Source organism: Meles meles, chromosome 4 (genome assembly GCF_922984935.1).
Source record: "Meles meles chromosome 4, mMelMel3.1 paternal haplotype, whole genome shotgun sequence".
NCBI lineage: Eukaryota > Metazoa > Chordata > Mammalia > Carnivora > Mustelidae > Meles > Meles meles.
The window spans coordinates 58,101,277-58,114,740 of record NC_060069.1 but is presented as its reverse complement, the minus strand read 5'-3'; the positions used below and the strand labels follow the sequence as shown (position 1 = coordinate 58,114,740).

Sequence of the window (13,464 nt, the reverse complement as noted above, 5' to 3'; positions counted from 1 at the left end):
CAAATTTATTATCACTGAAGTTAAGATGTGATGGTATTAACATGCTTTTTCCTAAAACCCTAGTAACAGAATTTATAAGTAAGATGTGGTATGAATAGGGCAGTCCTTGAATTTTGAGTAACAGTATCAAGTAATTTCATATCCTGATTTTTAAAAACTTAACCCACAAACACCTTTTTTAAATCATTAAAGGTTAGAAGTACAATTATTAGCCTTTTTTTCTTCTTTTCGGTAAAAGGGTTATAGATAAATTATAAAGTATGAGAATTCATTCCCAAATTGGTAAATATGGTATAAATAAAAAATGATTTTCATTTTATTTCATGTAGAATAGATTTTACTAATATCCTTCTTTCATAAAGATTGTTTCATTGAGAAAGTAATGTTACACCATCTCAGAAAATGGGCATAGTGGAAGCAGTTCTTTAGTAGAGTAACCATATTCTAGGAAAGAAGTATCAAGATTTCATTATTTACAAGTGACTAAACCTCATGGCTTGTGTACTGTAGAACCATAATAGGCTTGCCTTTTTTTCCTAAGAGAGAGGGAGGAGCAGAGAGAATGAGACTCTTAAGCAGGCTTCACAGGACCAGCACAGAGCCTGATGCTTTGAGCTCAGAACTTTGAGGTTATTAACTTGAGCCGAAGTTGAGTTGAGTCTGATGCTTAACTGACTGTGAGCACCACACACTCCCTATAATAGGCTTTTCGTGGGATAAATACAATATACTTTGATTTAGAAGTGAAAAGGCCCACTCCCTGAAGGCAGTAACCATTGTTGATTCAGGTAGCCTTCCAATTATTTTGAGGGGTGTATCTTTCTTGGCTACTACTACACCAGTTAGGTAAGATGTTGCTATGGGAAAACTTAATGGTAAGTTAGGACATGCTAAAAGACACTCAAGGAAAAAAAATAACAAAAAATAAAGGTCTTGTGCAGCCCTCACGTTCAGTATACTTATGTGAAGTCACACATGGAAGTTTATTAAGATTACATGGGGGCAAAAATAATCTTTTCCTGAAACCTTGGGAGGCCTAGTATTTTTGTTTGGCATCACTTTTTTATTCATTTTTATAGATTTTATTTTAATGTCTCTACCCAATGTGTGACTCACTCTCAACCCTGAGATTGAGTCACATGCCCCCACCCCCAACTGAGATAGCCAGGTACCCTGAAATCCTCTTTTTAAAGCCTTCAGTGGGCTTTAAGACTTGCAAAATGGTGTGTAAATAGGTTTTGTTGATAGCTCAGTCACTGTTGGTAAAATGATAGTAGGAGTACACCAGTTTTTAAGTAGTTGTGTGTTTTAATTTAGTTGAGAAGCAGCACATCAATCGGGTGAGTTCATGAAAACCTAACAGGCATTACTTAGAACCAGGCTGAGGGAGGTCACTTGAATGATTTTGGAAAAAAAAAAAGTACAGGTATACGTAAGTAATCTGAGATGACAGTAAGCTAGTGAGGAAGAGGCAAAGTAGCTGGTATTTTTTGGTACTCCAGGTCTCCATGTCAGCCATTCTTTTTTTGCGGGGACCCATCATCATCATGCTAAGTCACAAGTGTTTGTAGGTATTGTTTTCTGTGAGTTGAATGTGTAACTTGAGAAAGGGCTCTGCAGAGTTGGCATATAAACTAAATGTTGCAGTTAGATTGGGAAATTGTACCATTTGTCTTCCCACAGATACGCCCTTTTTTGAGGTTGAAACCAATCTAGTTTTCTCATAGGCTATGCCTACAGTGAGCTTAGTTTATAAGGACAGATGAATGGACAACTAGCTATAATGAAGTAAGTCCTGTGTTGGATGACTTTATTGGGATGAGGGTAAAGCAGACTTTACACTTGGATTTTCTAGAAGGCCTCAAGGAACTTGCACTTGAACCGGATTTGTGTGTTTGACAAAATTCCAAAAGGCAAAAGATAATTGGTGTGAAGCCTCACTCAGTTTCCTATCTCTGCTGTTACGGTTTGGATCCTCAATACCTTTTAAAAGGATATCTGCTATAGTGAATTTGGTGACTCCTTTTTAAAATTTTTAGTTATTAGGATGTGTTCTTGAATGGGTAGTAGTTACAACCTTTGATAATACTGGGGTTTTTTCAGGATTTGCAATACAGTAACAATTACAGTCTATAATAGTTAAACTTTGCCAAGTGGTAGTAATTTGAAGTTGCACTCAACTGTTGACTGAAAGTCAGTTATGTTAAGTCAATAGGAAATTGCCAGTAGTGGACCATTTTTGACCCACGAAAAGTGGCAACTTCCTTTGGCTCAACCTAAATACATTTTTAAGTATGATCATTTACTCTAGAAATCCAAGCAAGAGCCTAATCATCCATAAAATAAATCCCTTATTTCTGGATGAGGGATGTACATTTTTTAAGGAAATATATTTTGTAAGAAGGGTTATTTATCAGTGGATTGCTTTAGATTCAGAATCATCTGTACCTTCCATATTACTACTTCAAGTACTCAAATAAGGTATAAGCTATAATGCAGGCTATAATCTTTGTAAAAGGATTTCTACCAGTTCATTTGGTTTGCCTCTTTCTTCCTCTGATAATCTGAAGATTGTAGGTACAGGTGTACAGAACTGGGAGTTTCTGTGTACCTAACCCAGATATTCCAAATGTTGTAGGCAATCTTAAAGACAGAAAAAAGCAAGGGCAAGAATGTTTTTCACTGACATTACCAGTCTTAAAACCCCACTATACTAGTGAATAGCTTCTTAAAATTTGTATTTCAGTGATTGGTATGTTTTTCTTGGAGTGAAATTACAGAGATATTTTCCAAATATCTTGTACCTCTTTTACTTGGACTGTCATTTTTTTTTTTTTAAAGGGAGTATTACAGAGAATAGTTTTTTGTAGATAAACGAATTTGTTTTGTTGCCTGGAGCTTTTGCCTCAACCTGGTTGAGTTTCATTTTTTGACCTGCTGTTATCAGATTGTAAAGAAAGAATCTGAACATTATGTTTGAAAGTCCATTAACTGTAACTACTGAATGAAGTAACAACAAGTGTTAACATAATCCAGATTATACCCAAACACTAAATACTATGGACCTTGTCCATAGTAATTGGACTAATTGATAACACTGGATAAGAGGCTCCTCCTCTTTTTTTTTTTTTTTTTAAATATTTTATTTATTTGACAGAAATCACAACTAGCAGGCAGAGCGAGAGGAGGAAGCAGGCTCCCCGCGGAGCAGAGAGCCCGATGTGGGGCTCGATCCCAGGACCCTGAGATCATGACCTGAGCCAAAGGCAGAGGCTTTAACCCACTGAGCCACCCAGGCGCTTTTTTTTTTTAAAGATTTATCTGATAGTGAAAGAAGAGTGTGGGGAGAGACAGGAGGAGAGAATCTTAAAGCAGACTCCGTGCTTGATCCCTTAACCCATGAGATCATGACCTGAGCTGAAACCAGGGGTTGAATGTCTTGAGCCACCCAGGTGCCCCTGTATAGAAGCTCTTCCTATATCCTGTTCCTAAGGCAACAGTTAGCTGTAAGCAGACAGAGTGAACCCCGAATAACAGTGCCAAAATAAAAAAAGCAGAGCTTAGGTCATTGAAGTTTCCTGGTACTCAGTATTATTCTCAGTTCAGGATTCTTTTCTGTAACTAAAACCCACTCTACCATTTTTTTTTTCTTTTAAAGATTTTATCCATTTATTTGACAGACAGAGATCACAGTAGACAGAGGGAGAAGCAGGCTCCCCGCTGAGCAGAAAGCCCGATGTGGGGCATGATCCCAGGACCCCTGGGATCATGAGCTGAAGGCAGAGGCTTTAACCCACTGAGCCACCCAGGTGCCCCCCACTCTAGCATTTTAAAGTGTTTTTCTACTTTACCTCAAATTTAATTTTTTTCTATCCTACTCTTCTCCCATTTGAACAGAATTCTGTATTCTAGCCAGAACTGTGGAAACTTAGAACCTGACTTTCCAATTCTAAATGATCCATTATGCCTGAGTGAATTTTTTAAAGAATTATTTCTGATGCAGGGTTTTAAGGTAGGGCATACATTTTCAATATGCTTTCATTATAAATTAAAGTTAGTAGGGAAAACCTTTAATTAAGCTTCTAAAATTAGAATATATGAGTATTTCACCTGTTGGTTTTTTTAATATTTTTTATTTATATATTTGACAGAGTGAGAGAACACAAGCAGGGGGAGTGGGAAAGGGAGAAGCAGGCTCCCCACTGAGCAGGGAGCCCAATACTGGGCCCAATCCCAGGACCCCTGGGATCATGACCTGAGCTAAAGGCAGAGGTTTAACAACTGAGCCACCCAGGCACCTCTCCACCTGTTTTCATACAAGTTCTCAATTGTTTCTTAAATGGTTTGGGTGTTCTGGGATACTGATTTATATAACTATACTTTTTTTTTTTTTTTTAATGCTTCAATAGGCATTCCCATCATTTGGAAATCTTGAAGGCAAGATAATTTTCCTAAAATTCTAGGAGTGGGAAAAGATTTAACTTCCAGGACCACTCATTATAGCCCACTTTTATTACCAGCAAAGCAGTTTTTTACAAAGCAGCATAGGACTCCTATAGTAATGTCAACCCAGAAGCAGGGAAGGCAAAATAGAATGGACAAAGAAGGGGAACTAAATTTCTGCTTTGTGAGATCTAACACAGTGGGTTAAGCCTCTGCCTTCAGCTCAGGTCATGATCTCGGGGTCCTGGGATCGAGTCCCACATCGGGCTCTCTGCTCCCCGGGGAGCCTGCTTCCTCCTCTCTCTCTCTCTCTCTCTCTCTCTCTGCCTGCCTCTCTGCCTACTTGTGATCTCTGTCTGTCAAATAAAATATTTAAAAAAAAGCTGTGGATAGGAATTTCTTATAACTTATATATTTAAGACTAACATAGGGAGAACCATGTTACAAATGAACACAGTAAATTGGAGAAGACCCCTGGGCTTGCTTACAGTTTCATTAGTTCAGAGTAACCTCTGAAATAATTTGCTCCTTTTGGTTAAGTTGGCCATTAACCGATGGGAAGGCAGAGGCCTAAGCATGTAGATAGTATACTCAAAGCCTGGCTATTACTAAGTTTGACTTGAAACCTGCACCTCCTATCTGTTAGTGCTGTGTGCATACCTACCTCCCCCTTGAAGAAGAAAAAGTCTGAGTACCTACTGATAAAGCCCAAGTCAAAGGTGTAATGACAACTCTCAGACTCAAATTTCATTACCACCAAGGGATACATCCCTGGTTACCAAGTCTGTGACAGGTATCACAGTGCAGGTTAACAACACATGGACTTTAGGTTTGAGAAAGATCAGCATTACTTAACTTCACTGAATATTGTTTCCTTACTTAAATGTTTGCTTATAGCACAATGCTAGTACACTGTAAGTAGTCAATAATATTACACATCAAGTATTTTGTTAAAAAGAAAAAAAAAGATGAAGGCTCTCTCACACAGATCATACTTGAACCAGTTACCCACTATGCTCCAGACCCCTCACACAGGTGACTTTTTTCCCAAGAAAAATGGTAGGTTTGGCTCATAATCTACAAAGAACTGTGGATTTTTCTAAAGGTAAGCCTAGAGGAAATAAAACATTATTATGACAGAAAAATGTGCTCTGTTGTGCTCCTGAGTGTTATTTTGAAGTATTTTTCATTGGCTTAATAGTTGCTTTAGAACAGGTGTGCTATTTGCATTAAACACCTGAAAATATACCCACTACATGACGGTTTCCCTTTTAGGATTAATGCTTCGTTGCCTCTGGGTGTATTAGCCCACAGTTCCTATTTTAAAAATTTGCTTTTAACTTTTGATAATATCTCTTCTTAAATTTGATTAGTCCAAAAGAGTGAAACAAAAGTTAGTAAGACAAAATAGAGCCTCATTATTAGCAGATAATCTTATTTGCATATTCATCTGTTTGCTAAAATTTGTAAAACCAAAATCAATACTCAAGGTACTTTCCTGCTCATTCGTGGACATGCACAGTGGTGAAAATTTTAAATCACCTAATGCCCAAAGTTACGCTTGCCTTATTTTACCATACTGTAGATAAACATCCCTTCTGTGGTCCAGTTAATGCTGTTTTTCACATTTTTGTACTTACTGGTGATTTTCCTGTTTAAGATGGCCTTCAAGCCCAGTGAAATGCTGCCTAATGTTCCTAAATACAAGAAGGCTATGATGTAATGACAGGAGTTAGTGCTGGCTCTAAGTTTAACATTAATGAATCAACATAAGGTGTCTTTACTTAGAAACGTATCAAACAAGGTTAAATATTGACTGGCTGATAAAAACATGACCCAGAGGTTCAGAGGAACCTTTATTTCCCCTATGAACACATGGTTCAGTATTTGCTCATTTCAGTGTTCTCAGTTAACTTCATAAAACATTACTATTTTAGGGGCGCCTGGGTGGCTCAGTGGGTTAAAGCCTCTGCTTTCGGCTCAGGTCATGATCCCGGGGTCCTGGGATCGAGCCCCACATCGGGCTCTCTGCTCAGCAGGGAGCCTGCTTCCTCCTCTCTCTCTCCCTCTGCCTCTCTGCCTGCTTGTGATCTCTGTCTGTCAAATAAATAAATAAAATCTTTAAAAAAAAAAAATTACTGTTTTGAATAACAAAGTGTACCTTCATATCCCTTATCCCTAGAAATAACTAGAAAGATTTATTCTACATAAATGCCATGGGTGCATTAAGCTGGTGCTTTCTCCTGCTCTAAATCATAACAAGTAGACTTAATCAGATTTTAAGGAAATGGTGGAAAACTAAAGAACAGATATAACCCAAATCTGAAGTGCCAATAAACACATTCCAACACCAAACAGGATTACTGCCACTAATCTTAACTGACTTTGAGAGTCCTGTATTCTCCATTAATAAGAACTTTTAAGATGGTAAAGTTCAGTTGATAGGTAGTATGACTTACCATCTTAGAGCTAATGGTAATATTCCTGCTAGAGAACACAGACTTGTACTTCAGATGTCTTCACATGTCTTCTGGTTCAGATCCTTCTATATTTTACGTTATGGTAAGTCTCAGCCACTTACCATAAATGTTATTTAAATATGACTTTATAAATTCTCTCGATAGTCCATGCTGAATGTTTTCCATAAATGAGAGCTTATCAGTTTTTAGTTTTGCTAATTATGTTTAAGCTTGATAACATGCAACAACTTATATTTAAAAAACCCCAATAATTTATAAACTTTCAGTTTAAGTGGCTAGTTCAATACAATGTAAATACTTCTTGATTAGAAACAAGGCCTCTGCTGTCAAATCTTACACTGTTAACAGTTTTTAATGTATTAAATCTAAATTCTGTCAATTATATATAGATAGGGATATAGTTATATTTCTTAACATCAAAGCTGTGGCTAAACTCACTTTTAAATTTAAGGTTCCAAGCAGTGGGGTTTATTTTCTGAACTTTGAGCAGCCTTTTCTCCCAATAAGATGACGCCCTCCTATAACAACCTGTGTACATTCCATCATAAGATCAGAAATATTTTAATTACCAATTTTTCAGTGTATCATTACATTGGGGGCACCTTCAAAGCCAGAGAAGGTCTATTTCTATTCAAATGGTATCTATAATAACTGAATGTTAAATCTCCAAATATTCTATAATGTGATTTAAAATCCTCATATTCAAAGAAAAAACTTCTACCAATCCTTTGGTTTAGTTTGTACTAAATCATTTTTAAAATCTGTAGCTTTGAGGCATTTTATTATAAAAAGCTAACACTTGTATACATAAACTAACAAGAACTTAAAATTCATCACACATTTACTTCATTTTTTAGCTTGACCTTCTAGTAAATCTTTAGCTTCATTGATTTTGGCTGCTATATAAGGAGATCCTCCTATAGGAAGAAAGAGAAAAAAGGAATAGTTTTAATATGGCTTCTCAATTTCTGCTTGGTGAAAACCTATTGTTTCAAGGATCCCTATTGCTTATCTGGGAGGTGGAATTAGCAGAAATGGTATTTTGACTTTTTAAAATAACCATGACACAGCAACCACGTGACCAAATTGTAATACATTTGGCCAATGGGAAATGAATTCACATGAAGCTTTCCACATAAATGGCACCTTTAAAAACTTGAACTGATAGAAACAATTTTTTAAAAAACTCCACATGTGACCTCAAAATAGTATAAGTTATTATTTATGAGGATTAGAATTCGTAAATGAAGATGAATTTATTGTACCACGTTACTTTGAAAACACGGTTCTCAGAAGTTTCTGAGCTTTGTTGGAAAGACCCTACTTTTTTTCTTTCCTACACAGTTTTTCTCTGTTCATGTTATTGTGCCTTAATGGTACCTGTGGGTACTTTCCTACTACTCTGCTGGAGCACTGATTCTCAAGATGCAGTCCTCAGAGCAGCAAGCATCAACATCCCAATAAGAAAATATACCTTTATAGGCTCCACACTAAATTAAATCAGAAGCCCTCCAACAGAAGCTAAATTTTGTAAAGGGGGCTAATGTAGTCTGATACCAAACAATCACAGCCATGTTTAAACTCAAAACATTCTTAATGAAGGGCCTATCCTTTTTTGAGTAGTGGAACATGGATTTTAGGTCTGTAGTTTTGTATTTCTAGTAATTTTTTGCTTTCAACACAGCCAAGTCTGCTTAGAAATGTATGTATCAGAAACAAATCTTACGGGTTTCTAAACAGGTAACCTCTAGTTCAAAGGTCTAAATGGACAGAAAAAAACTAAATTTTTAGTTTCCTTGACTGAAACTTAACATTTCCTTTAATGATACAGACCCCCCCCCAACCAAAAACTGCAATATTGATAGTATTTAAACTAGTAGAAGTCATATTTTATCACTATTGCAGATCTGAAAATGGTAATGCTTATCACTACTATAAAATTACAGTAGTTACTAGGTAAGGTTATTATTCATAAATTTCTCACTCAGGATTTATACTTTTAAGACACTGGAAAATGGATGGATCCAGCCTAGGCAACAGTGCTCACACAGAGATTTAGGCATTTCCTTTGGAATAGCCAAGAATTAAGTTATTCCACTAGTAACAGTCACTTAAAAACATGTATAAGAATTTAATGACTACTTACCCTTGTCTGGGTGATTTAAAAGCATAATTCGTCGATGAGCATCTCTTATTTTTCCCTTATTGGCAGTAGGACTAATTTAAAAAGAAAAGGATAGAGTTTACTTCTGGATCACATCAAAAAACTGTACACAAAGACTAATTAAAGTGACTGTGAAACGAGTCAACGTTGACACAACACTATGAAAAGTGGTTTAGGAACCTCTTCCTAACCTATAAGGATGATGAATCTGAATGAGGGCACTAAACAGCTCCTTAGGAAAATGAGGTTTTTTGTTTTTTTTTTTTAAGATTTTATTTGAGAGCGAAGGAGAGCACAAGAGGGATGAGGGGGAGGAACAAAGGAAGAGGGAGAAGCAGACTCCTTAGGGGGCAGGGAGCCCAAAACGGGGCTTGATCATGGCCTGAGCTAAAGCAGACACTTAATCAACTAAGCCACCCAGGTGCCCCAAATAGGCCATCTGCGTGGCTCAGTAGGTTAAGTTTTTGACCTAACGATTTTGGTTCAGGTCATGATCTTGGTGTTCTGGGGTAGACCACCGCCCTGGGCTCTGAGCTTAGCACGGAGTCTGCTACTTCTCCCTCTGCTCCTCCACACCATTATGCGCGTGCTCTCTCTCTCTCAAATAAAATACTAAAAAATTAGTTGGACTTTTTAAAAGGAAAGCATGTTTAAGTATCTGGAAATGGAGATTTTCACTACCAAAAAATGTTTTAACAACATTGTGCACTGCTATTATTGGTTTAAAAGCCTATCTTTCAGGGGCGCCTGGGTGGCTCAGTGCATTAAGCCGCTGCCTTCGGCTCAGGTCATGATCTCAGGGTTCTGGATCGAGCCCGCATCGGGCTCTCTGCTCCGCAGGGAGCCTGCTTCCTCCTCTCTCTCTGCCTGCTTCTCTGCCTACTTGTGATCTCTGCCTGTCAAATAAATAAATAAAATCTTTAAAAAAAAAAAACAAAAAGCCTATCTTTCAGTGAATTAAAAAGTGCTTATGTGCCAGTGTGCCTTTTCATTGGACTTTTGTAGGGAGTATTTAGATCTTAAAATGTATGTAACACTTCTATGACTGTTAATAAAAGGTCTTTTTATATTTGCTCATAGTTCTAGAGTTGTAGAAAAAAATGTTACAAATATTAGAAATTATTTACCTTACACCTAGTATTAATGCTGCTTCTCGTTTTGTCATTTTGGGTTCAAACCCACCTCTATAATAGCCACCACTGAAGGCCTGAAAGAGGAAATGCATTCATAAAAATAGATTATTAGAATAAACAAAACTGCTAAGTGTTGAAAATCTAGCAGAAAATTTTAGACATTTCAGAGAACCTTAACTACAACTCTTGAAGCAGCATTTTAGCTTTATAAGTAGCAACGAGTATTTTAATGATCATTAAACATCCATTTTTCTTCCCCCAGAAAAACTATCTTAAAAATGTAAGACAAAAGAACAGTGTGCTTCAAAGCCAGTTCTTCTGGGAATAAAGTTAGCTGTGTTATTAGATAAAAATTTGATCTAAGAGGGGCACCTGGGAGGCTTAGTCAGTTAAGCATCTGCCTTCGGCTCAGGTCATGAGCCGAGAGTCCCAGGACGGAGGCCCACATCAGGCTCTCTACTTAGCAGGGAGTCTGCTTCTCCCTCTGACCCTCCCCTCTTTTGTGCGCTCTCTCTCTCTCAAATAAAGTCTTTAAAATATCATTTAAAAAATTTGATCTGAAGGGCGCCTGAGTGGCTCAGTTGGTTAAGGACTGCCTTTGGCTCAGGTTGTGACCCCAGGGTACTGGGATCAAGTTGCACATTGGGCTCTTGCTCAGTGGGGAGCCTGCTTCTCCCTCTGCCTGCTATTCTACCTGCTTGTGCTCAATCTTTGTGTTTAAAAAAAAAAAAAAACCAAAAAACTAAGAATATGATTATATGTTAGAAAAACAAGTGCTTTAAGAAAAGGATTTGGAGATCTTTTCAGGTGAGTGGTTCAAGGGTATTTTGAGGGTAAAGGTTAACTACTAAAACAAGACTTTAAGATATGTATTGAGAAAATCAGGCTACCAGCTCCGCTGACCTTGTTACATCAGAAATCATATTGGTAAAATCTACCATCACCCTATTCTGTCACATTCAGCCACAAGAATAAAAATAAATACTGAAGAAGCTGTTACAGCCAAACATCACATCCACTCGTACTCTACAGCCTACTTAACTCCAGCTACCCAAGAATCTTATTAGGGAGTGCCAGGGCCATACAGTTAAGATGGATCACTACAGATCCCTAGATCACTCCATGTTTGTCATGCAGAGCAGATAAGGCGAGTATTTGGACAAATGAGGTTAATAGTATCTAAACAATAAAGTGATAGTAACTTTCATGATACTAGAATTGTTAATACCTCAGCCCCAAGTCTGTCATATAAAACATTTGATTTTTGAGGATAACATTAAAAAGCTCAGAACGTCTAAACCCTCTTTGTGGGAAGCAAGAGAAGGGACCCAAAGCAATCTCTTACAACTTCACGGATGTTTGGAAATTTACCCTCTTCAAGTGTGACTCTAGGCTTCAAACACAGGCAGCAAAGAATTAGCAAAAATGTTTAGTAAGTCTTACAGATTTTGGTAGACTCTGAAAAACTTGTTTTACTTGAGGCTCCATATGTTTCATGGCTTGCAAAACATAACGGCCTAAAAACAAAAGCAATAAAATAATTAAAAAATCTCCAACTTCCCCTACTTCATTTCCACTCCCAAATCATAAACAAACCTGCAAATCCTGCAGCAGCAATGGTCAGTCCAACTGCTACCACTGTACTTGCCTGGTAAGGGGAAGCAGAGTAAGTAATTGACTTCTGGAATTCTCACCCTTCCCTATCATCCCCGTTGTCCCATCCAAAACTCTAAATTTTTATTTCAAAGGGAAAAACAACTTATAGGGAGAGAATAGTCTGCCCATCATCCTTTAAAAGGATTGCAACCTTTATCTCCAACTCATTGTAAAGTATGGGATTTTCACTATGAAAGATAAGAACGAGATGATTTGTTTAATTTACTTTCACAACAGTGAAAAAGATGACTACCATCCCTTTGAAAACCTCTTTCACCTCAGTGCAAATGAAGCTACATTAATGTTCAATCAAGAACAATGGAAATAAAGTTTCCGCTAGAGAACTATTTAAAGTCACCGTAGAATTCTGACAACATGTTTCAACGTTAAACATGGTCTTACCTAGAAGACGAGCTTTTCACAGCGCCTTTGGCACTGTGTCGTCTCACCCTCACTGTACGGAGGCCCAAATGTATTCAGGAATCGAGAAAAGATGTGTCCGCAAGGGCCAAGGAGAAAGATACAGCGAAGCAGAGAAGGTACTGGGAGCTGTGTCAGGGGAAGGGCAAGTATAATCAAATGCGTTTCCACCAATCACCAGACCGCGGGGAAGACGAACCGGGGACTGGAGTCCCCTGCAGAAGAGCCATGTAAGAATATAAAGGCCCTCAAGGATTGTGTCCTGGAGGGGTGTGGCTCTCTGGGGCCTTACATCTGCAGCCCAGAGTCGCAGTGGGGACACAACCTCGGCTCCCCTCCTCCGAGGTCGCGACTTGAGATTGAGTCCTGGGCCTGAGATTGCTAAGGAGACCAGAAGGGCGACTCACCATGGCTCTGGCTTGGCTCCCGGGCCTCCACCGAGAGTGCGGTTCATCCCAGCCCCAAGGCCGCAGCCACCAATTCCCACTGCTCCAACAGAGAGCAACGCGGCAACCCCCAACAGACACAAACCGCCCAGACACAGGAGCACCAGGAAATACGGCAGTAGAGGCCGCAAATAGGTCGGAAAACTGTCGTAAAACGGGGCCGCAGCGGGCCAGAGGGGAAAGGGCGTTCAAGCAGTGGGCCGGTGCAGAAAACGACTTCAGATTGGCTGGTGGGTGGGCGGATCGCCTCCTTATTTGGGCTCCCAGCTCGGGCTTCTATGTATTTTGCCCTTTGCTACCGGCCCGAAGGTGTTTGGATTTTCCTGTGGGGAAAGGTATTGGTGCAGAAGGGCGAAAACAAATACTGTGTAGCCTTACTCAGAACGCGTTCCGAACCCCTATTCCCCCTCCCCTCACTTTTCAGCACTTGCATTCGCCTTTTATTTTGTTTATAACTGACAGGGGTAAGGAATATCCTTAAAAATGCCGTAACAGTTGCACCGTGAAGCGGAATAAATACGTGGCAAGCCAGTATGGCAGACGAGAATGTGTCCCAGAAAACCAAAACGACAAACCAAAATGTGTTTCAGGGGTGCTCGGTAGCATTCTCTTACTTAAAGGAATTTTATTTTAATTTGTGACTTGACAGAACCTTATGTAAATATTTAGAGTTTTGTAGAATGGAATTATCACTTCAAAGTCAGTTAATATTCTGATCATGG

At 38.6% G+C, this 13,464-nt stretch overlaps 1 protein-coding gene across 2 annotated transcripts; it reads right to left on the bottom strand.

Annotated features, from left to right (window-relative positions):
* Positions 1 to 6,848: 6,848 nt before the first annotated feature.
* Positions 6,849 to 12,867, bottom strand: DNAJC19 (DnaJ heat shock protein family (Hsp40) member C19). 2 transcript variants are annotated; one of them, XM_046003414.1, is made up of 6 exons: positions 12,704 to 12,865; positions 11,817 to 11,868; positions 11,664 to 11,737; positions 10,215 to 10,294; positions 9,070 to 9,140; positions 6,849 to 7,840 (listed from the first exon to the last, which is right to left on the bottom strand). In XM_046003414.1, the coding sequence occupies exons 1-6, from the start codon at positions 12,704 to 12,706 to the stop codon at positions 7,770 to 7,772; spliced, it is 351 nt and encodes a 116-aa protein (XP_045859370.1). In that variant the 5' UTR covers positions 12,707 to 12,865; the 3' UTR covers positions 6,849 to 7,769. The 2 variants fall into 2 exon arrangements, with proteins under 2 accessions (XP_045859370.1, XP_045859371.1); XM_046003415.1 differs by lacking the exon at positions 11,817 to 11,868 and having other exon boundaries at positions 12,704 to 12,867.
* Positions 12,868 to 13,464: the final 597 nt, after the last annotated feature.